We start from the raw sequence: 23,302 nt of genomic DNA, 5'->3' as shown, positions 1-23,302 counted from the left end.
ACATCAGCTGACTGAAGATGAGACAGGACGTAGTTTAGAGGATGAAGAGAGCTGTTCACCAGGAGAGATTTATAAAATCTAAAGAATCAGGTGAACAAATACACTCAGTTCTAACAACCACTTCATTCAATCTCAATAAATAAACCGCTGGTGTATATTTTATTCAAACAACACTTCACTCAACAGTTACAAGTTATTTTACAGCAAGTAGAAATTCAATAACTTACAATCAACTGAACATGAATACAGTGATTCAAACCAACAGTAACTTCTTTTACAACATGATGAAGTGCTGCCGGCTAAACACTGTACACTTCCTGCAGGGATTTCAAAGTACAAGACAAGCTGCCGGAGACAAGCGAGTGTTTTTCATTCAAACAGAACGGATCAGGAACAGGAGATACTTCTTACTGTTCTACTCTCCTACATTACTTTACATTATTTTAGCATGAATTCAAACAGGCTATATTATCAAAATGATAATAATAGTAGAATAAAATATAATCCCATTTTTCCTTACAGATAAATGAACAGGAAACAGATTCATTCATTGAATATCATCATAAGTCCATATCTTTAGCTATAAATCAACCCCTGAAATATCCCACTGATAAAGTTGGATTCCTTAATTCAATAAATGTGTACAAAATTAAAAATGATCACGTTCATTCAGGCCCATTTAAAGGGGTTGGTAGTTATTGTTATTGATTATTTTTAGGAGTTATTCTTTGCACAGAAATTAATAAATGACACAAAAAGCAGAAATAATTTTTTTTAAATAGTGTACAACTTGAACTTGTGTTTCTGAGTGTAGCACAGTGAGACTCTGCTTCTGTCCTGTGGACTTCAGGCAAACATCATCAAACCTGTCGTGTTTATTAAGATAAATGTTGTCTTTCATTTTGTAGAGAAAAACTCAATTTACTGTATATAATTATTATTAAGTATTATATGTGTATATAAATTACAGCTGCTGTTTTAGGAAATCTGAAGGCTTATCTTTTATCTTGAAACTATCTGTCAAATTCTTTTTAAAGATTCAAGCCTTCAGTCGGAACCAGTGGGCAAATCTGGATGTTTTGGGTGACAGACAAACAATACTTAAAAAATGAATATCATAAGCTTTTTCCTACAACTCTGTTTCATCATCTCTTTCAGTAAACAGTCTGTTCGTGATGATAAACATATTTTTTTATACAGCTTTTGCAGTTTTAACCCATTTTTGCTCAGTTGTACCAGTTTATACCACCTATTACATTATGATTTTATTCTTGACTGAAGCAGCAAAATAAACCTTTCAATTAAGTAAAATCATCACCAATCATATTATCAAGACAAACAATTCCCAAGTTTTATTTTTGCACTTTGCTTTGAAGGCAGCGGGCAGATCCACCACATCAGCTGTTGAATTGTGAGTTGATCTACTGACATGATTTGACCAAAACAATAAAAATACTGTATGAGCGGTAAAATATTCGACTGTTTATGATCGACACATAATGGAAGATCAACTTAAGACCAGGTGAGTCCACTACATTACTAACAAATTCAATATGTGGGAGGTAAGAAATGTAATCTATAAATCACAAATGAAACCGATGTTGACCAAAGTGCTGTATGGGTGTCATAAAATACACTTTGAATGAACAAATACACAGAATACCAAAGAAAGCAGTTCATAGAAACAGACAAAATAAATGTCACTTCATCGTAGAAGAGTTTTAGCACAATTTCTTTTGAGAAGTCATCACAGTTTCCAGCTGATCAGCGCTGAGTCAGGTGTTTTCCTCTGTCTCTGCAGCTTCATTGATTCCGCTGCTCTCACTGACACACTTGTGATTTTTGATATGTGAGAGCCGAGTGAATTTCCTGTTGCAGACTGAACAACTAAACGGTCTGTCCCCGGTATGGACAGCCAGGTGTCGCTTCAGTGTTCCATGCTGCGTGAACGTTTGACTACAAACGGAACAACTAAATGGTTTCTCCCCAGTGTGTATTCTCATGTGTCTCGTCAAGTTCTTTCTGAGACTGAAGCTTGTGTTACAAACTGAGCAGGTGAAAGGTTTCTCTCCTGTGTGGAGAGTTAAGTGAGAGGTCAAACTTGAGTTTTGTGCGAATCTTTTACCACAGAAGGAACAACTGAAGTGTTTTTCCCCCGAGTGGATTTTCATGTGACTCACAAAATCTCCTCTCCATGAAAAGGTTTTGTCACAAACTGAGCAGCTGAATGATTTATCCTCTGTGTGGAGAGCTAAGTGTTGTCTCATATGTGCCTTTCGTGCAAACGTTTTACCACAAACTTCACAACTAAAGGGTTTCTCCCCAGTATGGATGCTCATGTGTGCGTCTAAAGTCTTTCTCAGACTGAAACTCATTTTACAAACCGAGCAGGTGAAAGGTTTCTCTCCTGTATGAAGTTTTAAGTGTGAGGTCAAATTTGAGCGATGTGTGAAATTTGTGCCGCAGACAGAACAACTGAAGGGTTTCTCCCCGGTGTGGATTCTCATGTGCGCGACAAGGTTTCTTCTCCACTGGAAAGTTTTTTTACAAACTGAGCAGCTGAAACGTTTTTCTTTTGAATGAAGTCTCATGTGAGACTTCAAAGAGTTCTTAGAGTCGTAACTTTTTCCACAAACTGAGCAACTAATTGTTGAACCTTCTGCTTGGGTTTCACTGGGTTTCTGCAGACGACTCTTGTTCCCAAAGCTTGCAGTACATTCAGAAGAGATGGCTGAGTGTTTTTCATTACTAGATTCCATATTACTTACAGGTGCTTCATTGTTCTGCACAGGGTTTGAAGGTTCCCTGGTCTCCCTCCAGTCACAGCTGTCGTCAGTCTCAGGTTCAGACATGTTGTCATCAGTCTCAGGTTCAGAAGAGTGTGACATCTTGTCATGACTATCTGGCTCCAAATAATCTCCATCTCTGTTCTCTTCAGCCTGCCTTTGATGAAGTTGTGAGGACTGAGGTTTCTCTTCATTGTCATCATCTTCTTCGATCTTCACAGGGACAGGACTGAATGTGAACTTGATGACATCGGCCTCCTGCTCTCCCTCCTGACTGGTCCAGAGTTCCTCCTCTTCCTCTTTAATGTGTAGTAGCTGTTGTAGGTTCTCCTGGTTCTGCTGCTCAGGGGGAACCTGTTCTTTACTCAGCTCCTGGACATCTGCACAGAATAAAGAAAGTCATAATTTACACATTTTAGAAAAAATATGTTTCCTGTTCATGTTTAAACCACAAATTTCTGAAGTGTGGCGCAATGTTTATCTATTTCTCTAAGATAATCTGAAGTCCTTCAAACTAAAACCATTAGCATATATTTCTAATTAGCAACACAGCTGCAAATTCATGTTATGTCCACATGTAAACTGGACTCTGTTTATAACATCGAAAGCTCGGCGCTCACACACAGTCACAGTTGATGGACAGAGTTTCCCAGATGTTGAAATTTTGATATGAAGATCTCGATCACATTATCGTCACCCTGACACAGAATCAGAAGATACACTATGTGTTTATGTATATTTCTATATTAATAATCATATATATATGTTCTGTAGTTTGTGTACATGAAGGATGAGCGAGTTTACAAACTTTCATTTTGCACGCAACCCTGTTTTGTATAATTACAAATGAATTACCTTGTACCTTAAAGTTAAAGCCCAAAGTATTACTGCTATCCTCATAACTTCTGTTTACTTGTCTGCAAGTTAGCGCAGCTTCTCTTTGTTAGCACTATGTTAGATGTAACCTCATTCAGTACTATCAGAACACTTTAATGCCGGTTTGCTTAAGAAACTTGTTTCAAAACAAATTTTCAATAAATTGATATGAAAAGGAGTATCATTTTTCTAAACATGCTACAGTTTACAGTGTGCCAAAGCATTATCTTTAGTCAACTGAAATATAATATGAAACATAACTGGTTGATAAGATAAAAGATCAGCATTCCTCTTATTTCCTATTCCTAATATCACATGTCGTCACTGGTGTGGACGATTTCTTTACAAGGAGACGACATGAGGGAAAAGTTTTATTACAGCTGTGGAAGACAAACATATAAATAAATTTTAAAAATCAGCGCTCACCACGTCATAGCTTTTCTCACACTCATGTGTTGGTTTCTATTGTCGGTTATTTTATCAGTATCGCCATGACACTCTGGTAATTATCGGTATATCATCCATTCTTATTATCATCACGTCTCCTGAACCTAACATGACAACACAGGAAGAGTGAAATCTCCCTCTATGTTTTGATGACACTGATACCATATTCTACATCATAACTTCTTTGGGTGACGAGGCTGTTATTAAGCATCTTATAATAACAATGTTGTGAATGTGACAATTAAGAACTCGATGTCAGAATAACAAGTGTTCGAACCTGTTCGGTGTGATCGACCTCCAGCGTCCAGTAGTTTCCGTTGTCGACACAGTTCCTCCTCGTACTCTGCTATCGTTCTTTCAAACAGCTCAAATATCTCTTCAGCAGCCGCAGTTAGTCGCTGCTTCACAACAACTCTCAGCGTTTGGACTTTAGACATTTTTAATTGCAGATTTTTCCTCCAAAAACCCGTTTGGTCCCTCTGATGCGCGCTGTCGGGTCCGTCTATTTCCTGGTCGCAAGCTAAGTTAGCTTCTTCAGCTTTAGATAGTACACCCGGAGATGATTCGGATGTTTAACATTTTACAAGAAAGGGGACATCACTGAGTCTCTTAAGCCAAGTTCATCTGAACATGTCGGGTCCGTGAAGAATGCAGTCTGGTCTCTACTGAAGTAACCTCAACTAGCACCGTCTCCGTCTATTTCTTGCTAGCAAGCTACGCTCACGTCCTTTAGCACTAACAGAGTGAAACATCCCGACATCTACACAGATTACACTATATGGACACGTGTATCCATAAACAAAGGCTCTGTTGTTTTAATCCAACTAAACTGAGTTGAAACGCACTTAATATGTAACGAAAAAGCCACCGTACATATCACTTTGTACAGTTAGCATATCGCAGTGAGGCTAATCCCTTCCGGTGCAGCGTTATCGCTGACCTTCAAAGTAAAAGCGCTACAGTGTTGAAATTACAGCACAATGTGTCACAGCCCTTATTTTATTTTGAATATTTGAAAACGGCACCGGAAGCACTTCCATGTCCTTTTTTCACTGTTTATACAAGATGGCGTCGAACAGAAGAAGCTCCATTGCATGACCGCCGTTCATCCCGGAAACAGAAGGAGGAAACCAGAACCAGAAACCGTTAGAGACCAGCAGAATCCAGCAGAATCCAGCAGAGTTCTCTCCCGGCAGTTAACAAACCTGTAATAAGAGCAGACCGAAGTAAACTGACAAGGACTTGTGAATTGTTTACACCTGCTAACAACACGGACTGACTGAAGTGTGTGTGAGTCAGTGAAAATGTCTAAAGTCCAAACGCTGAGAGTTTTTGTGAAGCAGCGACTAACTGCGGCTGCTGAAGAGATATTTGAGCTGTTTGAAAGAACGATAGCAGAGTACGAGGAGGAACTGTGTCGACAGAGCAGACTGCTGCAGGATGCTGGGAAGTCTGACATCCAAAACAAAGCAGGTGAGTGGAGGCTTTTATTAAAGACGTCATATGTTCAGGTTCACACTTTTATTGGGGGTCCTGCTGGAGTAGGTTTACATACTGTAATTTTCAAAAAACACGTTATTTTTCTCAGATGATGCAACATCCCTGTTCACAGTGAATATTGAGCGGGCATTTCGTAACAGGCAGGTTGTAGCCAATCAGAGGCAGAGTAGGGCGGGTCATGCCAGGTAAGGTATTGTGATCCAAAATAACGTGCTACAGCTGGTAACCATGGCTGCCATACAGCCATATGTAAATATTTATATAATGCCTGTTACATGGTGATGCACATTAGTTACAGAAGTAAAGGCTCAACTCTAAACGCGGCGTGAGACGAGGGCTGCTCGGTTGGTTGCGATTTGCAACATCAGAGATAGATGTCACTAAATCTTACACACTGGACCTTTTCTTTTAGAACCAACTCTAGTTCAGAATCAGGTTTTTGGTTTCACCTCTCTGTATAATATCCTCAAGGAAATGATAATGTACATTTATGTCTTGTGTTTCTGTTTTTCAGGGTTTCCTGCAAATGTCAAGAAGTTTCTGGAGAATAAAGAAGAGGATCCTCCTGAGCAGCAGGAGTGGAGCTCCAGTCTGGACCAGGAGGACTCTCCAGAGCTGTCACACATTAAAGAGGAACAGGAGGAACTCTGGACCCGTAAGGAGGGAGAGCAGCTTCGAAGGCTTGAGGAGGCTGATATCAAGTTCACATTCACTCCTGTCCCTGCGAAGCGTGACGGAAATGACGAAGAGGAACCTCAGTCCTCAGAGCTTCATCAAAGACAAACTGCAGAGATGAGAGATGATGCGGACTGTGGAGGATCAGAACCTGTCAGAGACTTTGGTCGAAGACATCTACAAGCAGCTGGTCTTAAAACGTCACACAGTAATGATGGTGTGAAGCAGAGCGGTGAATCTCAGTTAGGTTTTGATAGTGACATGGGATGTAATGTGGCCAAAACATATTCCAGCAGCTCTGAGTTTGGTCAAAGACTTGGCAGCAAAGATCGTCTGCAGATCCACATGAGCTGTCGCACAGGAGAAAAAACATTTACTTGCCAATTTTGTGGTAAAAATTTCACGAAAAGCTCAAATTTGACGACTCACCTCAGAGTTCATACGGGGGAGAAGCCGTTCACCTGCTCAGTTTGTAACGCAAGTTTTAGTCTGCGATGCACATTAGTGAATCACATGAGAGTTCATACTGGAGAGAAACCATTTGGCTGCTCAGTTTGTGGTAAAAGGTTTTCTAAAAAGGCGAATTTGACCACACATATGGCCCTGCACACCGAGGAGAAGCCCTTTAAATGCAGTGTTTGTGACAAAAGATTCACTTGGCATTCACAGGTCAAAAACCACAAGTGTGCTGACGGCAGCAGGTGAAGGTGGAGAGCTGGAGCTGGACAGAAACCAACAGAGACAATATAACAGTAACATACTTCTCAGATGTTCTGCCACGAGCAGGTAATGACTCCATGCATGTTGAAGAACTAACTGTGTACTTAAATGTGATTAGATCGGCTGTTTTAAAGGGGTGTAATGGTTCACAGAACTCATGCGTGAACCAAGACTGCAAACCCTGAACAAATGTTTTGCATCTTTAATTGTCATATTGCAACATAAACATGTTCTGTTTTCCATCAAAAGAAACATATTGACTTGAACCAGGAGTTGCTCTTGTCCGCAATCTTTCAGTCCGTCCCAAAGCTCTTATTTGTGCTCTGAGGATGAGTGAGGAGCCGCCTTCACAGAAGTCTTTTTAACACCCAGCACGCCTCCTTGTTGGACATCAGTTATTGATTGGCTGCTGCAGCTGATCGGACTGATCTGATACATCACAACATCACTGGAGACGTGAAGTGACTTCAAACAACAGATTCAACTTGTGTGTTTCAATCCCAAGTTAATGAATTTGTTTTGTTCACCATCCAGTTAAAGATCTGTATCTTCATTTGTTAGAAAGATTTGTATTTATATGATTGAAGTCAGAGAGAGGAGAGTCCGTCTGTCAGCAAGAAATACTTTGTACATTATATCATTGTTTCAGTGTAATCACATGTGAGGTTTGTTATGTTTGATAATTTCCATTTTCCTGGAGACATTTAGCCTGATACATAATCTCCAGTATCTCCATAATCACATTCTGGTTTATGAATAAATCATACAAAAACACAATCTGTCAGTCAAAATGGTTCATGTGCTGCTGAGCAGACCCTGTAAATACAGAACAGTGTTTGTTATTCATCTTCAGGTGTTTGTTGAACAGGCACAGAGGCTGCAGAGACGTCAGCAGACTCATGTAACACTTATCATGACACTTCCTCCTCTGTTGTCTGACAGTAGAGTCACTGCGAGAAGACATGATCCTGGTGAACGTCTCTTTTCTTCCTCTAAACTATCTCCTGTCTCATCTTCAGTCACCTGATGTCCCTCCACTCCCACGTCTCCTCACACACTTATCCTAAACACTGAAACACACCTCAGATTTACACCACAGATTTACTGTTACAGATAAACTCTCCAACAGTACATAAAGTAGTTTAAATCATTTCCAACTTGACCAGATGCAGAATCAAAATGCTGCTTGCATGGTAAACATATCAGTGATAATAATCCAATGGTATCACAGATGGTTTGAAATAACATTGCCAGACACTTGATGATTTTAATACATTTTGTACTGGTTGCTTTTAATTTACGTGTAGCAGCTCTACAGTTATTGAACTGAAGGATCTGGAGGTTTCCAGGCTTGTTTATACTTAATAAAGATATTATCTTGTGAAGAGCACTTTTATTTTGAAAATCAGCTAGGAAAGGGCACCGGATGTGTTTGTTCCAACCGTGACAAATATTTTAGCTTTTTCCGGTTTGAACACCGGCGATCGTGTGCGTCTCCGTTAGATAAAAGCACAGAGATCCACCGGACTTGAAGTGAACTTTGAGATCTTTCAGGGTGTTTCTCCTCTGACCCACCTCTCAGTTTTGTGAAGAAAAAAAGCTATAAATGCTAAGCTAAAGGACGTTAGCGTAGCTTGCTAGCTCTCCAGAGAACAAAGCGTTAACAGACCCAAAATGTCTGAACATATTCAGTGATGTTCACTTGTGAAGTGTCTAATATCTGATTCATCTCCTGCTGTTTTGACGAAGATAGCTCTCTGTCTGGAAGTAGACGGAGCCGTGATCTGATTTATCACCAGAGTGAGCAGACAGTTTGTCGAACAGCTGAATTATCTGCTGCTGTCCTGCGGAGCTAATGAAGCTAACTTAGCTTGTTAGCAGGAAGTAGACGGAGCCGAGCGGACTGTGAACAGTTTTTGACGATAGAAAAGAGTGTTTCTGTAGTGAAAGTTCGTGTGAGTCAGTGAAAATGTCTAAAGTCCAAACGCTGAGAGTTGTTGTGAAGCAGCGACTAACTGCGGCTGCTGAAGAGATATTTGAGCTGTTTGAAAGAACGATAGCAGAGTACGAGGAGGAACTGTGTCGACACCGGAAACTACTGGACGCTGTTCTGAAGCCTCAGGTCCAGTTACACAGAACAGGTCGGTTCTGCTCTTTATCATCGTGTGCACACACATCACAGTGAGGCAGACAGTGAAACTCTCAGTCCCTGACTCAACAGTGCTCATAACATTTGTATGAAATAAAATCAGTCTCATATAAACTGTAACTCCCAAGTTTATTGTTTTGTTCAAAGATCTGTGTTAACATGTTTCTCTCAACAACTTTCTTCATTTACATTCAGTATGAGAACGTTTCTGTTCTTCTAAAATGTTCTGTTTTCTGTATTTCACTGTAAATATGGATGGAAGACATTAAATAACAGGTAACTCTCAGTGTGACTGATGCTTGTTTTTCAAAATCGACACTGACATGAGGGAGTAAAAACTTCTGATATAATATCTGCTGATTTACACACTTTGAGCCTTTAAATGTATTCATGAATCACTTATGACAAAGACATGAGGGCTCGTGTCCACGTGGTGTTTTTGTCTGAGCAGCAGAATCTTGTTCAGTGTTCCATCGAAGACACGAGACGCTTCTGAAAGAAATCACCATGTGGCCCCTGATGGAGGCAGGGCTTTCTCCAGTTGTCACAATAAACTTTATAATCTTAAGTGACATCAACACAGTGAATCAGTATATATTATTTAGTTAATTATTCATTTAAATAAGAGTTCTGCATTATAATCTTCTAAGAGAAAAAGATTTCATATCGACACCGACAGGATGTGGACAAATTGAAATACGATGTTTAAACATCTTGCTAATGCCAAGATATAAAGATGAAAACAGGCAGTAAAAATAGCATGAAGCTAAGTAAAGTGCTGTATTCTCTTGACATACAAACCTTGAATACTTATAATAATCTTTGTCTATATAGAACCTTTTAAAACACAGTTACAAACTGCTTTACAAACTGATTAAATACAGAGCGAGTAAAACAAGCTAAAAGCAATAAAACATTAGAGAAAAAAACACCCAATAATAAATCAGATAACATCACTGACAAGAAATTTTAAACAAATGAAATTTAAAAGTTACAAAGTAAATCCTCCTTTAAGCCTGTAAGCCAGTAGGAGGGCATCTGGATCTGGTCCAGCTGCTCTGAGTGCACAACGTCATTCCCTGTGGCGAGAAGGTGGCGCTGAAACTGACGTGAGCGTGGAATCACAGCTGCCTTCCTGCTCGGACAAAACTCCAAACGCATCATGTGCTTGTTTGAGTTTGAATAACGTCCCAATATTTTGTATGAAATGTGAAGCATTCAGTGTTGATTGCAGTTGTTCACATGCGAACAGGATATTACAGTTTGCTGTAACATGTTTATATTATTTCTTTTCTCCACAGACGTCCAGCGGCCGTCGGTGAGTGAAGAAGAGGATCCTCCTGAGCAGCAGGAGAGCAGCTCCAGTCTGGACCAGGAGGAACCAGAACCCCCACACATTAAAGAGGAACAGGAGGAACTCTGGACCAATCAGGAGGGAGAGCAGCTTCCAGGGCTGGAGGAGGCTGATATCACCAAGTTCACCTTCACTCCTGTCCCTGTGAAGAGTGAAGACGATGATGAAGAGGAACCTCAGTCCTCACAGAAGCTTCTGATGGAAACAGAAGCTGATGGAGAGGACTTTGGAGAACCAGAACCAGCCTGGAACTGTAATCCAGATTCTCATTTACAGTCAGCTGCTCTTGATGAGATGTCACACTCCTCTGAACCTGAGACTGATGACGACGTGTCTGGAGCTGAGAGCAACGACCGCTGTGATTGGGAGGAAACCAGGGAGCCTCAGCCAGGTTCAAACTGTCTGCAGGACAATGACGTATCTGTAAGTAATGAGACGTTTTACACTGGAGAAACATCAGTTAACTCCTCTGATTGTGCTACAAGCTTCGGACACGAGGGACAGGAACACGACGGAATCCCAGCAGGAGCGAAACCATTTATTTGCCCAGTTTGTGGTAAAAGTTATCACATTAAGAACTCTTTAAATACTCACATGAGAAGTCATTCAGGAGGACGATTCAGCTGCTCAGAGTGTAAAAAAACTTTTCACTGCCGAAGATATCTTGTGAACCACATGAGGACCCACACTGGGGAGAAACCCTTCAGCTGTTCTGTCTGCGGTACAAGATTCGCCAAGAGCTCGACTCTTAAGTCTCACTTGAGAGTTCATACAGGAGAGAAACCTTTCACCTGCTCCGTCTGTAAAGCAAGTTTCAGCCACAGATACAATTTGGCCACACACATGAGAATCCACACTGGTGAGAAGCCGTTCAGGTGCTCAGTGTGTGGAAAGAGATTCACACAGCTTGGATCAGTGAGACGACACTCCATTGTCCACACGAGGGAGAAACCGTTCAGTTGCAGCTTTCACATGGATGAACACAAGTGTGTCGACGAGTGCAGCAGAGAGGCGTGTTGAACCAGGTTCTCTCCGGCAGGACTGAAGTTCTGAAGGAAAGACTCAACTCAGCACTGATCAGCTTAAAACCGTGAAATCGATCCAAAACAAGTTTATGTTTTCATGAACGATGAAGCAACGTGATTGTTAAATTATGTTTTTATTGGTGTCCTACATGGTTTTGTTTAGCAGGTACTGATCTAATTAGAATTATTTTGCTAATCTAAAATATATTTAATCTGTGTAATATATTTTTTCAGTTATTTACTGATAACGATCTAAACCACTAGTATAGCATTATGGTCATCGATTGTTTGAAATGTGATTAATAAATAAAATGTGTCGAGTAACTCCTGATAATAAAATCTACTAATCTGACAGACTCTCCTGATCTTTAATTCATGTCTTACTTTGTGTAAAACAATCGATTGAATGATTTGTTTTTTGTAGCTGCTCAAACTGTTTTTGTTTTATTCTGGACAAATCACAAGTTTGAATTTACAACAATTTAAAGCAAAGTAATTAATTTGAAATATTTTAGAGGAGTTTGTTCTTGATAATGTCATTGTAGTTTATATGTAGAAATCTAAACTTCAAACTATTTAATTTCTACAGTGTGAGAAACATAATTTAACTTGTGATGTGTTTTCTCTGATGTCCACTAGATGGCAGCAGAGTCTCACTGAAACTCTTTCAGAAACAGAGAAATGAAACTTTATAAGTCCCTCATAAGGAAAATTCAGGTGTCACAGCGGCTTTCAGATTGAGTGAAAAATAATAAAATTGAAAGAAAATAAAACAGAATACATAATAGAATAATATATACAAAGTATGTGTCAAGAAACAATAATCTCACGTGTGAAGTGGACACTTTCACAACCGATCAGCTTTTTTCCCACATATGGATGAAAATATCCACATGAGAAATGAAAATGTTTTCACGTGATCATCTTTTTCATGTGCAGATTATCATTTCCAGATTCCAGGGGTTTACATAAAATAATGTCACGTGTTTACAGGAGATTTTTTTTGGTTTTTTTTCCCACATATGAAAGTTAATAATTTACATTTTGAGTCTGGAGGTTTATATATATATATATATATATATATGATTCATTTGCTGATTGGGTTGTTTTGGTGTGTGTGTGTGTGTGTGTGTGTGTGTGTGTGTGTGTGTCAGTGAAGTGTATCAGTCTCTGCAGTAGCTTCCAGCTGCAGCAGTCAGTTCAGTTTCTGAGGGAGGTTTTTGTACGACAGTTTTTCACTGTGTGAACACACGCTGACTGTTGATGTAGTGATAACTCTGACAGTAGTAAACTGCAGCGTCTTCAGCCTGAACTCCACTGATGGTCAGAGTGAAGTCTTGCCTTGATCCGCTGCCTGTAAAACGACCTGGAATCCCTGACATTCTCTCATTGGTGTAGCGAATTAGCAGTTTAGGAGTTTCTCCAGCTTTCTGTTGGTACCAGTAAAAACAGTAAGCGCTGTTACAACCCGGAACCTGTTGACTGGTCCTACAGCTGATGGTGACGGAGCCTCCCAGAGCAGAGCTCACTGCTGCAGGCTGAGTCACTGTGATCTGACCTCTGGACTCTGAGGACACAGAGACAAAAACATAAAGCAGCGTCATGGTTTTGTGGGCTTCATTTCAGAGGGACGGATGTTGATAGAGGAGAGGAGTTTGATTCTCTGGACTTTACCTGTGAAGCAGCAGCAGAGGAGAGTCCAGATGAGGACGCAGGTCAAAGTCATGTTTTTGATGAGGAGGATTTCTGTGTCTTCTGTTGTCATGAAGGACAGCTGTCAGTCATCCAGTGTTCAACTCTCAGGACTATAAACTCTCCCAGAGCACTGGAGCATGGTGCTGCTGATGCAAAGTGGCTCTCTATGGAAATGCTCTGACTGACTCCAACAGGGACTTGGATCACTCTCATCATGCTGCTTATCAATGGATCAATCACTCAAATTATTGATTAGGATATTTCCAATAACAATTTTATGACTTTTGGCTTGAAACGTCTTGAAAAATGTGTTTCACAATGTCGTCTGTCTTGTTAAATTAAAGGAATGAGTAATTTAAGAATCTTTAAAAGTGAACATGTATGAAATAAAAACATACATTCTGTAAATCTGTGTCTCTGTGTTATCATCACTTTTCACATCACCTGATAATATTTCACAATCAGAGACTAATTGTGTTGAGTCTGTTTGTGTCAAAGTCAGAGAGCCGTGTCTCTCTACAGTCAGAGGTTTTTGTACGGCGGCTCAATGAGTTTGTATCACTGTGGTACACGTTCGGTGGAGGAACCAGACTGGATGTTGGAAGTAAGTCCAATGTTTCAATGGTTTTATTATTTCAGATTCTATTTTTTCTTTTTTCTACATATTAGAAGGAAAATAGTCTGTTTTTCGAATAAATGTTTAATTATTGCCCAAATATGTGTCAGTAAGAGACAAAGTTTGCTGTTGAAATATAAATTCAGAAACTTGTTGTATTAAAAATGAAATGCTAAGATGGTAAATAAATCATTAATTCCAAATTTAATAGTAAAGTTTTATCCTGAGGGCTTGTAAGTTTAGTTCAGTGTGTCAAAGTCAGAGAGCCGTGTCTCTCTACAGTCAGAGGTTTTTGTACGGCGGCTCAATGAGTTTGTATCACTGTGGTTGACTTTTGGTGGAGGAACCAGACTGGATGTTGGAAGTAAGTTTCTGCACAAATACTAACTAATACACTGTGAAGTAATTTTGTATGTCATGTTTTGGGATGTTTGAGGCAGATAAATATATGTTGTTTTAATTCCAACACTTTTAGTCTTCATGTTTTAATTCTCCTCCTTTATCATGGAGGCTAACTCAGAGCAGCTTTACTAAACATTTCTTAATACATTCCTGTCAAAGTGACATTTAAACAGTCTGAAGTGCAGAAAAGATAAAACTGTAAACCTGTTTTACAAATGTTTTGTAAGAGGAGATATATTTTTTCACCTCAATGACAGCAGTGTTCAAAATGCTCCTCTTGTCCAACATTTGATTGCAGTCGGTTCATTTTCTGTATTTGTGTATGTGTCCACTAAATATTTTAAAGTCACATATAGTTCAGGTTTCGTCTGATTGTGATGAGAAAGTTTGATGTGTTTTATTTCCAGTGTAGTTTGATATATTTCAGCTGATTCTGTTTGATGATTCTCTCTGTGCTGATATGCATGAGAGGCTTCTTAAAGGGAAGTGAAACGATGTGTGAGTGAGTGACTGGTGGAGCAGAAAAACCATCTGACAGAAACTCCTTAAAGGACTAAATCAACTCTCACACAGTGAAGGTGTCCCAGTGTCTGCTGGTTGATTGACAGCAGTGTGGTCCCTGTCCTCTAAGCTGATTGGTGTCTCCTAGGTGATGTCCGTCCCACCCTGACGGTGCTGCCCCCCTCCAGTGAGGAGCTGCAGCAGGGGAAGGCCACGCTCATGTGTCTGGCCAACAAGGGCTTCCCCTCAGACTGGAGTCTGTCCTGGAAGGTGGACGGCAGCAGCAGCAGCAGCAGCAGCAGCAGCAGCAGCAGCAGCTGGGAGCAGAGCAGGAGCCCCGGGGTGCTGGAGAAGGACGGCCGCTACAGCTGGAGCAGCACCCTGAGGCTCCCTGCAGACCAGTGGAGGAAGGTGGGCTCTGTGACCTGTGAGGCCACCCAGGGCTCCCAGACTCCAGTCTCAGAGACACTGAGGAGAGACCAGTGTTCCCAGTCCTGACCTGACTCACTGGGACTCTGCTGCTGGTTTTACTCTCATACTGCTCTCAGTCTGCACTCTGTAACTATCTCTCTCTGTCATCTGACATGTTTCAGCAGCAATATTTACCAGCTTGTTGCTGCCTTTCAATATTATTTCACTGTTTCCACATAATAAAGATGTGTTGATCAAAGAAGTTGTCTTCATGTTTGTTATTATCAAAGTGTGTGAATGATTTTATCTTCATGGTGTCAGTGACTTTATTAACTCCAGAGACAAACTGAGCTGTGATGATTTTAAAACAAATGTGTGAGATCACATCATGTGCAGCCAAATACACTGAATATTAAAGGAGGTTGTAAACTCAGACAAAACTCAGAATTATAATTTAATGAGTACAAACCAGTGATGACAGTAGTATAACTTCATGACTTTTTTAAAATAATTAATAAAATACCATCAGGAGTGTAAAAAAAACAAAAAACAAACTCTGTTGTAGTCGCTTCAGAATTGTCTGTAATAATACATTTACACACAACTCATGGGAGGAACAATTTGATTAAAACCCTCAAATCATCTCTTATTACTGCGTGAGATAATGATAAAGACTTGTTGTTTCAACTGTATCCAAAGGAAATGCATTAACTTTTAAGTAAATCAAGAACATTTTTGAATATTATGTCCTAAATCTGTAATAAACAGCATGATATCATCTGCGTAGAGAGAAATAAAAAGAGTGTGATCGACAAACTTAACCTACAAAATATTTATGTGGTGCTTCTGCTTCTGAAACCAGCTGTTTAATAGATTCAATTCTATAATTCAACTGATAAATATTTGGGTATCTTTGAAAAATGGTAGAAGATTAAAAACGTATTAATAATTTTACTGTCCATGTTATTAAACTGTAGAACTGAAGTATTTCAGCAGAGGTTGGCATCTACAGACAGAAGAATGTTTCAATCCCTGTTTTACTAAAAGTATAAAAAGCAGAACTTTTTGGATTAAATACAGTATATTTAGTGTTCAAATGTTGAAAGTGATTATTATTGAAGATATTCTTGTAGTGAAACCTCTGTAGTTTAGTGTCAGTGCAGCTGTTGAGTCAGATCAGTTCCTCTCCAGCTGAGGGAGGTTTTTGTACGACGCTTTTTCACTGTGTGAACGGGAAGCTGTAACTCTGCTGACAGTAGTAAACTCCTGAATCTTCAGCCTGAACTCCACTGATGGTCAGAGTGTAGTCAGGGTCAGATCCACTTCCACTGAAACGATCAGAAACTCCAGACTGACGGCTTGTAGCATAATTAATCAGGAGCTGAGGAGCTTGTCCAGGTTTCTGAAGGTACCAGTGGAGGTTGTTACCAACACTTGTACTGGTTCTACATCTGATAGAAACAGTCTGTCCTGCAGCAACAGACTGAGCTCCAGGAGACTGAGTCAGGGTGATTTCTCCTGATGAACCTGGAAAACATGAAAAAGAGGAGAAGAGTAACTGAGACAAATCCAGTTTGAAGAAAGATGATCAACATCCAAAGAGAAGAGGATGATTTGTTTAACATGGAGAAGAGATGGAAGAAGGTCCATGCTGCTTGTTTCAGTGTTTCTCCATCATAGCAGAACATCACTGTGGTGAACCTGGTGGCATCCTGAAGCAAAGTTTTCAGCAGAGAGTCTCACCCTGAACAAGGAGCCCCAGGGTGGCCAGCAGTAGAAGCAGTGACATCATCATTGTGCTGCCGGCGTGTCAGTGGCTGTGAAAGGCCTGGACAGCCACTGATCAACACTGGCCTCTTAACGGCTGGGAGCAGAGAGGCAGGACACATATGCAAACACACAGAGTCAGTCAACTGGAGCTGAACTCAACACATCAGCCTGTTTCCTCCTCACTGCTGGACACTCACTCTTTAAATCCTCCTCAGCTAGATCCCCAAAAAATGAACACTTCATGCAAAAAGATTAATTTAACTTGAAACATTTGATTGCAGCTCGTTTTTTATTCACCATAAACAAACTTCTTAAACCCATCGACAACATCTCCAACTCTTTCACTACCGATAAAGGCAACTCCTTCCTCTCACTTTTCCAAAGAAAAATTGATAATATTTACAGCAACCTGTCCACCTCTCCTGCCCCTACCCCTTCTACTCCTTTACCCACCTCCCCCCTCCTCACCTCTCAACCCCTGTCTCACTTATCCTATGTGTCTCCAAGGGGCCTGTCTATCATCATGGCAGAAATGAAAAGCCCCACCTGTGCCCTGGACCCCATCCTCTCAGGTACAGAAAATACTGAGGGTTTTATTCGGTGGTCAAACTGCATGCTGTTGACTAGAGTGGACAGATATTTGGATGACTTATCCATAATTATTTTTGATAATTATTCTTTGTGTCTCCTTGTCATTTATGAGATATGGCATCATACATAAAAATGGTGGAGTGAAGAACAGCAACATTAGATTTTAATGTAGGCTCAAGTTGACAGGATTTACCCAGTGACACATGATGTCAACTGGAGTTTACCAATTAATTTTCAATCACAGCAAAAAATGTACAACTAACTTGTTTTCTGATAATCAAAGGAATTACCAGTTATTCCCGAATCCCTTTTTATAGGCTATGACTGATACATGGGTCAGGGTTAGATAGATAGAATTATTTTAATGATCCCAGACTGGGAAATTATTTAATTTAATTAAATCAATATTAATTTCATGTGTTAGCTGCTGCAGTGGACATCTAACGTTTTTGTACTGATTTTTCAATGTGTTTAAGAGTAAAAACAAACATTAAAACAATGATTACTCTCTGATTTAATAATTTATGCAGGAAAGTTTGAGACATTTTTAGGACTGAAACCTGTCTGTCTTCATGGTTGAGCGGTGATGGATGTCTGTTGCCATGGTTACTGGACTCAGAAAGAGAAATGAAACCAGTTTCAAGATCAGTTTCATCCGATCTGAGAAAGACCGACAGAAGCAGCAGCCTCCTCTGCTGCAGCCATCGACCTCAATCAAATTCTATTAATTTCACCTTACTGCCACTCAGTGGGGATACTGGAGACTTCTGACAAAAGACGTGTGATCTATAACTTTAATTATACTTGACATGGTATTTATGTTGTCGATCAGAGTTTTAGTTGAAGTATTTTACAATATTTTGTTTATATATACATATATATTTACAAGTTCATTCTATTTCTTAACTTGTTATCATATTGTTTATTTTTGACCTATTTCACCCTTTATTCTTCTCTAACATATATTTTTGCTTAATGTAAAAAGCCCCCTGTATCCCCTTGTATATAAATGTTACATTTATATAATTTCTTTTCCTGGCGTTATATTTACTGTTTATTGTGTCTATGTTGTTTTTATAATATTGAATATAACTATAACAATGACAATAACGAACACAAGGAAGCCTCGTCTGGTTGTGTTAAACTAGAAGACACAACAGAAAATCTAAAAACCCATGTAGGGTCTGTGTGTTTCTTATACATGCTAAGCTCTAAGACAGTAGTAAATAGGGACAGGACAGAACGGGACAGGACCAAATTCTCCCCCGTAGACAAGTGTGGGGATGCAACATCGCAAAGGTCCATATGTTCAGGAGTCGTTAATCAGCTCTGGGGTGTTCTTAGAGATAAGCTACAGAAAGGGACCCACACCAGAGGTTCACAACTGACTCAACTATACATTGTCATCAAAGTATAGAGAGACCATCCTGTCCACTTTAGCTGACATCAGCAAAGTTAAGTAACACACACAAGAGTTATTTCATAGGGGGTGTGAGGTTGATCTATCCTTCTTTTCTCCCATTGGATAGATGGACCTTTAATCTAGTCAAGGGACCAATAAGGAGAAGTAGGCGGGTGTGGAAAATAGACTCTAAAAAGGCCCACACACCAGAGAAAGAGTGGTGGTAATTGGTAGATTTCTTAAGATCGAAGGCTCATTAGGATTTCTTAAAGGGCAGAGGACAAAGTGCTTGGCATTACTTTGCCATAGATTTGAGAACGCCAGACGTGCGGCCGCACTCTGATCGGACGCAGGCTCGTGATCTGTTTCAATACAGATTGCTCTGTCATTCCACCCAGCCTGGCCTCTGCAGAAATCTTTTATCAACATAGTACACATCAGCACCTTTGATGAAGACAGCCCAGAGACGACACACACAAACACAACATGGATGTGCCACTGTGGCTGATGTTTGTCCTGCTGCCTGTACAGGTGATAGCGGTCTGGTTGATTAAGAATAATCAGTAAGATGGATTAGAGCGCTAGGTTCTCTCTCTCTCTGTCTCTCGTCCTCGACATTCCACCTTCTGTCCAGAGATGCAGTCAGTCAGCCTGGATGTTGGCTCTGGTGTTATGTTTCGTTTTATGTTCATCTGATGGGTGCAGTCGTGTAGCTTTGGTGTTTTTTTCAGCTAGGTATATTTGCTTCTTTGTGTTGGAGCAGAGTGTTAGGTGGGTTTCGTGTATCCTCTAGATGTTGGCTTAGTGGCAGGAAGCCTGTGTGGCCTGTAGTTTGGAAGTCAGTTTGTTAGTAGCCAGTTGTACTGTGTGTTGCTCTTGTTGGGTTTGGGTAACTTTGTGGACACAGTTTTGTTGGTTATTTTGTACTGGTTCTTGTTGTGGTGTAGTGCTTTTGTAACTGATGTTGCAGTGAGTTGCTGTCCATGGCAGCAGGGTTTTGTGCTGTGGGCTGTGTGTTGTTACCTCTGGTGCAGATGGAGTTCATGTTGGTTTATTGAAGCTCCTTCTCATGAAGTCAAGCTGCCACAAAGTCTGCAGATTTTGTCGTGAATAAAAACATCCACTTAGTTCTTCATAGTGTTTGAGCGGGTGGCTTCTGTGCCTAAATGGATACAAATTTGTGGATGCTGTTGTTCAGAGTGTCTTGAATAGTAAAGTGCAGAGGGTTTACTCATTACTTCTGGCGGACAACATTCTAGACTTTGACAAAGTCAAAGTCGCAGTGCTTAAAGCTTACCACTTACTGTACTGGATGCTTACCATCAAATGTTCCGTATACTCAGGAAGCAAGAACATTAGATTCAGATGGAATTTGCTTGGGAGAAGGAAGCTCTGTTTGATTGCTGGTGCACAGCTAATGAAGATGGGGGTTGGTGCTGATGGAGGAGTTTAAAAGCTGCCTCCTGGTGAGATGTGTGAATGTTTAATGGTCTGATTGAGCTTCTTCAGTGGAACTGTTCTCTTCATTTGAGGAAAGTTTCAGGTTGCTGATGTGGACTGAACATCATTTGTGTGTGTGTGTGTGTGTGTGTGTGTGTGTGTGTGTGAGTGAAGTGTATCAGTCTCTGCAGTAGCTTCCAGCTGCAGCAGTCAGTTCAGTTTCGGAGGGAGGTTTTTGTACGACAGTTTTTCCCTGTGTGAACACAGCTTGACTGTTGATGGAATGATGACTCTGACAGTAGTAAATTCCTGAGTCTTCAGCCTGAACTCCACTGATGGTCAAAGTGAAGTCAACTCCATTCCCTGCTCCACTTCCACTGAATCTAGAAGAGATTCCAGAAAATCTCTCTGTTGTTACGTAGATGAGAGCTTTCGGAGCTTCTCCAGGTCTCTGATGGTACCAGGCCAGGTGGTATTGAGCACCAGAGTACTGAGTAACTTGTCTGCTGGCCTTACAGTCAATAGAAACAGTTTGACCGAGCTGCACTGATTTGGCTGCTGGCTGAGTCAAGACAACATTTTGTCCAACAGAGTCTGAAGAGAGAGAAGAAACACTGGACATGAGACGCTGAGGTGAAGCTCAGATAAACTCCAAATGATTTTCACAGGACAGAAACATGATTTTCTCACCCTGAGTGAAGCAGAGGAGAGTCCAGATGAGGATGCAGGTCAAAGTCATGTTTTTGATGAGGAGGATTTCTGTGTCTTCTGTTGTCATGAAGGACAGCTGTCAGTCATCCAGTGTTCAACTCTCAGGACTATAAACTCTCCCAGAGCACTGGAGCATGGTGCTGCTGATGCAAAGTGGCTCTCTATGGAAATGTTCTGACTGACTCCAACAGGGACTTGGATCACTCTCATCATGCTGCGTATCAATCAGTCAATCAATCAATCAATCAATCAATCAATCAATCAATCAATCAATCAATCAGTTTATCTGAGTATTGATTAGAAAATATTTTAACACAAATTTTGTATAATTTTGGCTTCATGCTTATTAAAATAAAAGTGTTTTAAAATATCATCTATCTAATTTAAATGAATTTGAAGAGAAAGTTTAATTTAAGAATGAACATATGTGAAGTAAAAAGGTGTTTTGTGTAAATCTGTGTCTCTGTGTTATCGTCACTCTTCATATCAGCTGATGATATTTTACAGTCACAGACTGATTCAGTTGAGTGTGTTTGTGTCAAAGTCAGAGAGCCGTGTCTCTCTACAGTCAGAGGTTTTTGTACGACGGCTCAGTCAGTTTGTATCACTGTGGTTGACTTTTGGTGGAGGAACCAGACTGGAACTTGGAAGTAAGTCAAATATTTAAATGTTTTTATCACTTCAGTCACAATTTTCTTTTTCATCGTCAAATTTGAAGAAAACAGTCTCTTCTCTGTGTTTATATTTATTTTTTGGAATAATAAGTTTTTGCTCAGAGACAAAGTTCACTTCAGAAATAGAAGTTAAAAAAACTCTTTAAAGAATATGAAGATAGAAAAGATGAAGCCAGAAGATAAATCCTGATTTTAAACTTTAATAGTGAATCTTGTAGGCTGAGTTCAGTCAGACAGAGTCAGAGAGCCGTGTCTCTCTACAGTCAGAGGTTTTTGTACGACGGCTCAGTCAGTTTGTATCACTGTGGTTGACTTTTGGTGGAGGAACCAGACTGGAACTTGGAAGTAAGTTTCTGCACAAATACTACATAAATAACTGTAAAGTTACTTTTTCATTCTTATGTTTTGGGATGTTTGAGGCAGATAAATATATGTTGTTTTAATTCCAACACTTTTAGTCTTCATGTTTTAATTCTGCTCCTTTATCATGGAGGCTAACTCAGAGCAGCTTCACTAAACATTTCTTTACACATTCCTGCCAAAGTGACATTTAAACAGCTTGAAGTGCAGAAAAGATAAAACTGTTTCAAATGTTTTCCAACATGAATTGTTTATTTTCCACCTGGATGGTAACAGTATTAAAGATGATTTTAAATAATCCACATGCAGAACATTTGATCATAGTCGGTTGATTTCCTGTTTTTGTGTATGTGTCCACTAAATACTTTAAAGTAACATGTAGTTCAGGTTTTGGATGATTGTGATGAGAAAGTGTTTGCTCTTTTATTTCCAGTGTAGTTTGACATGTTTCAGGTCATATGAGGACTCTTTGTGTGCTGATATGCATGAGAGGTTTCTGAAAGGGAAGTGAAACGATGTGTGAGTGAGTGACTGGTGGAGCAGAAAAACCCTCTGACAGAAACTCCTTAAAGGACTAAATCAACTCTCACACAGTGAAGGTGTCCAGGTTGAGTTTGATTGACAGCAGTGTGGTCCCTGTCCTCTAAGCTGATTGGTGTCTCCTAGGTGATGTCCGTCCCACCCTGACGGTGCTGCCCCCCTCCAGTGAGGAGCTGCAGCAGGGGAAGGCCACGCTCATGTGTCTGGCCAACAAGGGCTTCCCCTCAGACTGGAGTCTGTCCTGGAAGGTGGACGGCAGCAGCAGCAGCAGCAGCAGCAGCAGCAGCAGCAGCAGCAGCTGGGAGCAGAGCAGGAGCCCCGGGGTGCTGGAGAAGGACGGCCGCTACAGCTGGAGCAGCACCCTGAGGCTCCCTGCAGACCAGTGGAGGAAGGTGGGCTCTGTGACCTGTGAGGCCACCCAGGGCTCCCAGACTCCAGTCTCAGAGACACTGAGGAGAGACCAGTGTTCCCAGTCCTGACCTGACTCACTGGGACTCTGCTGCTGGTTTTACTCTCATACTGCTCTCAGCTCTCTCTCTGTTCTCTCTTTCTCTCAACATGTTTCAACATTAATGTGTTCTTGCTTCTGTTTCAACATTTTACAACAATAAAGATTTCATGACCTTTATTATAAATGTGACATGTCTTTGACCTTCT

General features: G+C 40.4%; 3 protein-coding genes and 4 gene segments (V, D, J or C); 4 read left to right on the top strand and 3 right to left on the bottom strand.

The window, feature by feature from the left end:
• The window catches only part of LOC119017301 (zinc finger protein 501-like), a 108,126-nt gene that overhangs the window by 72,965 nt on the left and 11,859 nt on the right, over window positions 1–23,302 (top strand). The gene's annotated exons all lie outside the window — the stretch shown is intronic.
• Window positions 649–4,584, bottom strand: LOC119017278 (gastrula zinc finger protein XlCGF57.1-like). Its single transcript, XM_037093870.1, has 2 exons — window positions 4,387–4,584; window positions 649–3,166 (listed from the first exon to the last, which is right to left on the bottom strand). Exons 1-2 carry the CDS (start codon window positions 4,544–4,546, stop codon window positions 1,776–1,778), a joined length of 1,551 nt encoding a protein of 516 aa, XP_036949765.1. The 5' UTR covers window positions 4,547–4,584; the 3' UTR covers window positions 649–1,775.
• LOC119017299 (zinc finger protein 135-like) lies at window positions 5,160–11,891 on the top strand. 4 transcript variants are annotated; one of them, XM_037093940.1, is made up of 4 exons: window positions 5,160–5,582; window positions 6,124–6,526; window positions 6,954–7,070; window positions 7,302–7,543. In XM_037093940.1, exons 1-4 carry the CDS (start codon window positions 5,414–5,416, stop codon window positions 7,339–7,341), a joined length of 729 nt encoding a protein of 242 aa, XP_036949835.1. In that variant the 5' UTR covers window positions 5,160–5,413; the 3' UTR covers window positions 7,342–7,543. The 4 variants fall into 4 exon arrangements, 3 of the variants coding, with proteins under 3 accessions (XP_036949835.1, XP_036949837.1, XP_036949834.1); XR_005074375.1 differs by having other exon boundaries at window positions 5,163–5,582; window positions 6,124–6,501; XM_037093942.1 differs by having other exon boundaries at window positions 5,163–5,582; window positions 6,124–6,501; window positions 6,954–7,543.
• LOC119017321 lies at window positions 12,733–13,466 on the bottom strand. The segment is given in 2 exon segments: window positions 12,733–13,099; window positions 13,207–13,466. Coding segments are annotated over 2 exon segments (423 nt in total).
• On the top strand, window positions 14,111–15,419 carry LOC119017329. The segment is given in 2 exon segments: window positions 14,111–14,207; window positions 14,895–15,419. A coding segment is annotated over 1 exon segment (279 nt).
• Window positions 15,785–17,063, bottom strand: LOC119017325. The segment is given in 2 exon segments: window positions 15,785–16,684; window positions 16,901–17,063. Coding segments are annotated over 2 exon segments (360 nt in total).
• On the top strand, window positions 21,972–23,274 carry LOC119017328. The segment is given in 2 exon segments: window positions 21,972–22,090; window positions 22,772–23,274. A coding segment is annotated over 1 exon segment (282 nt).

Source organism: Acanthopagrus latus, chromosome 3, assembly GCF_904848185.1.
Source record: "Acanthopagrus latus isolate v.2019 chromosome 3, fAcaLat1.1, whole genome shotgun sequence".
Taxonomy (NCBI): Eukaryota; Metazoa; Chordata; class Actinopteri; order Spariformes; family Sparidae; genus Acanthopagrus; species Acanthopagrus latus.
Note: the sequence above shows the minus strand (reverse complement) of the source record. Positions and strands in the feature narration are given on the sequence as shown.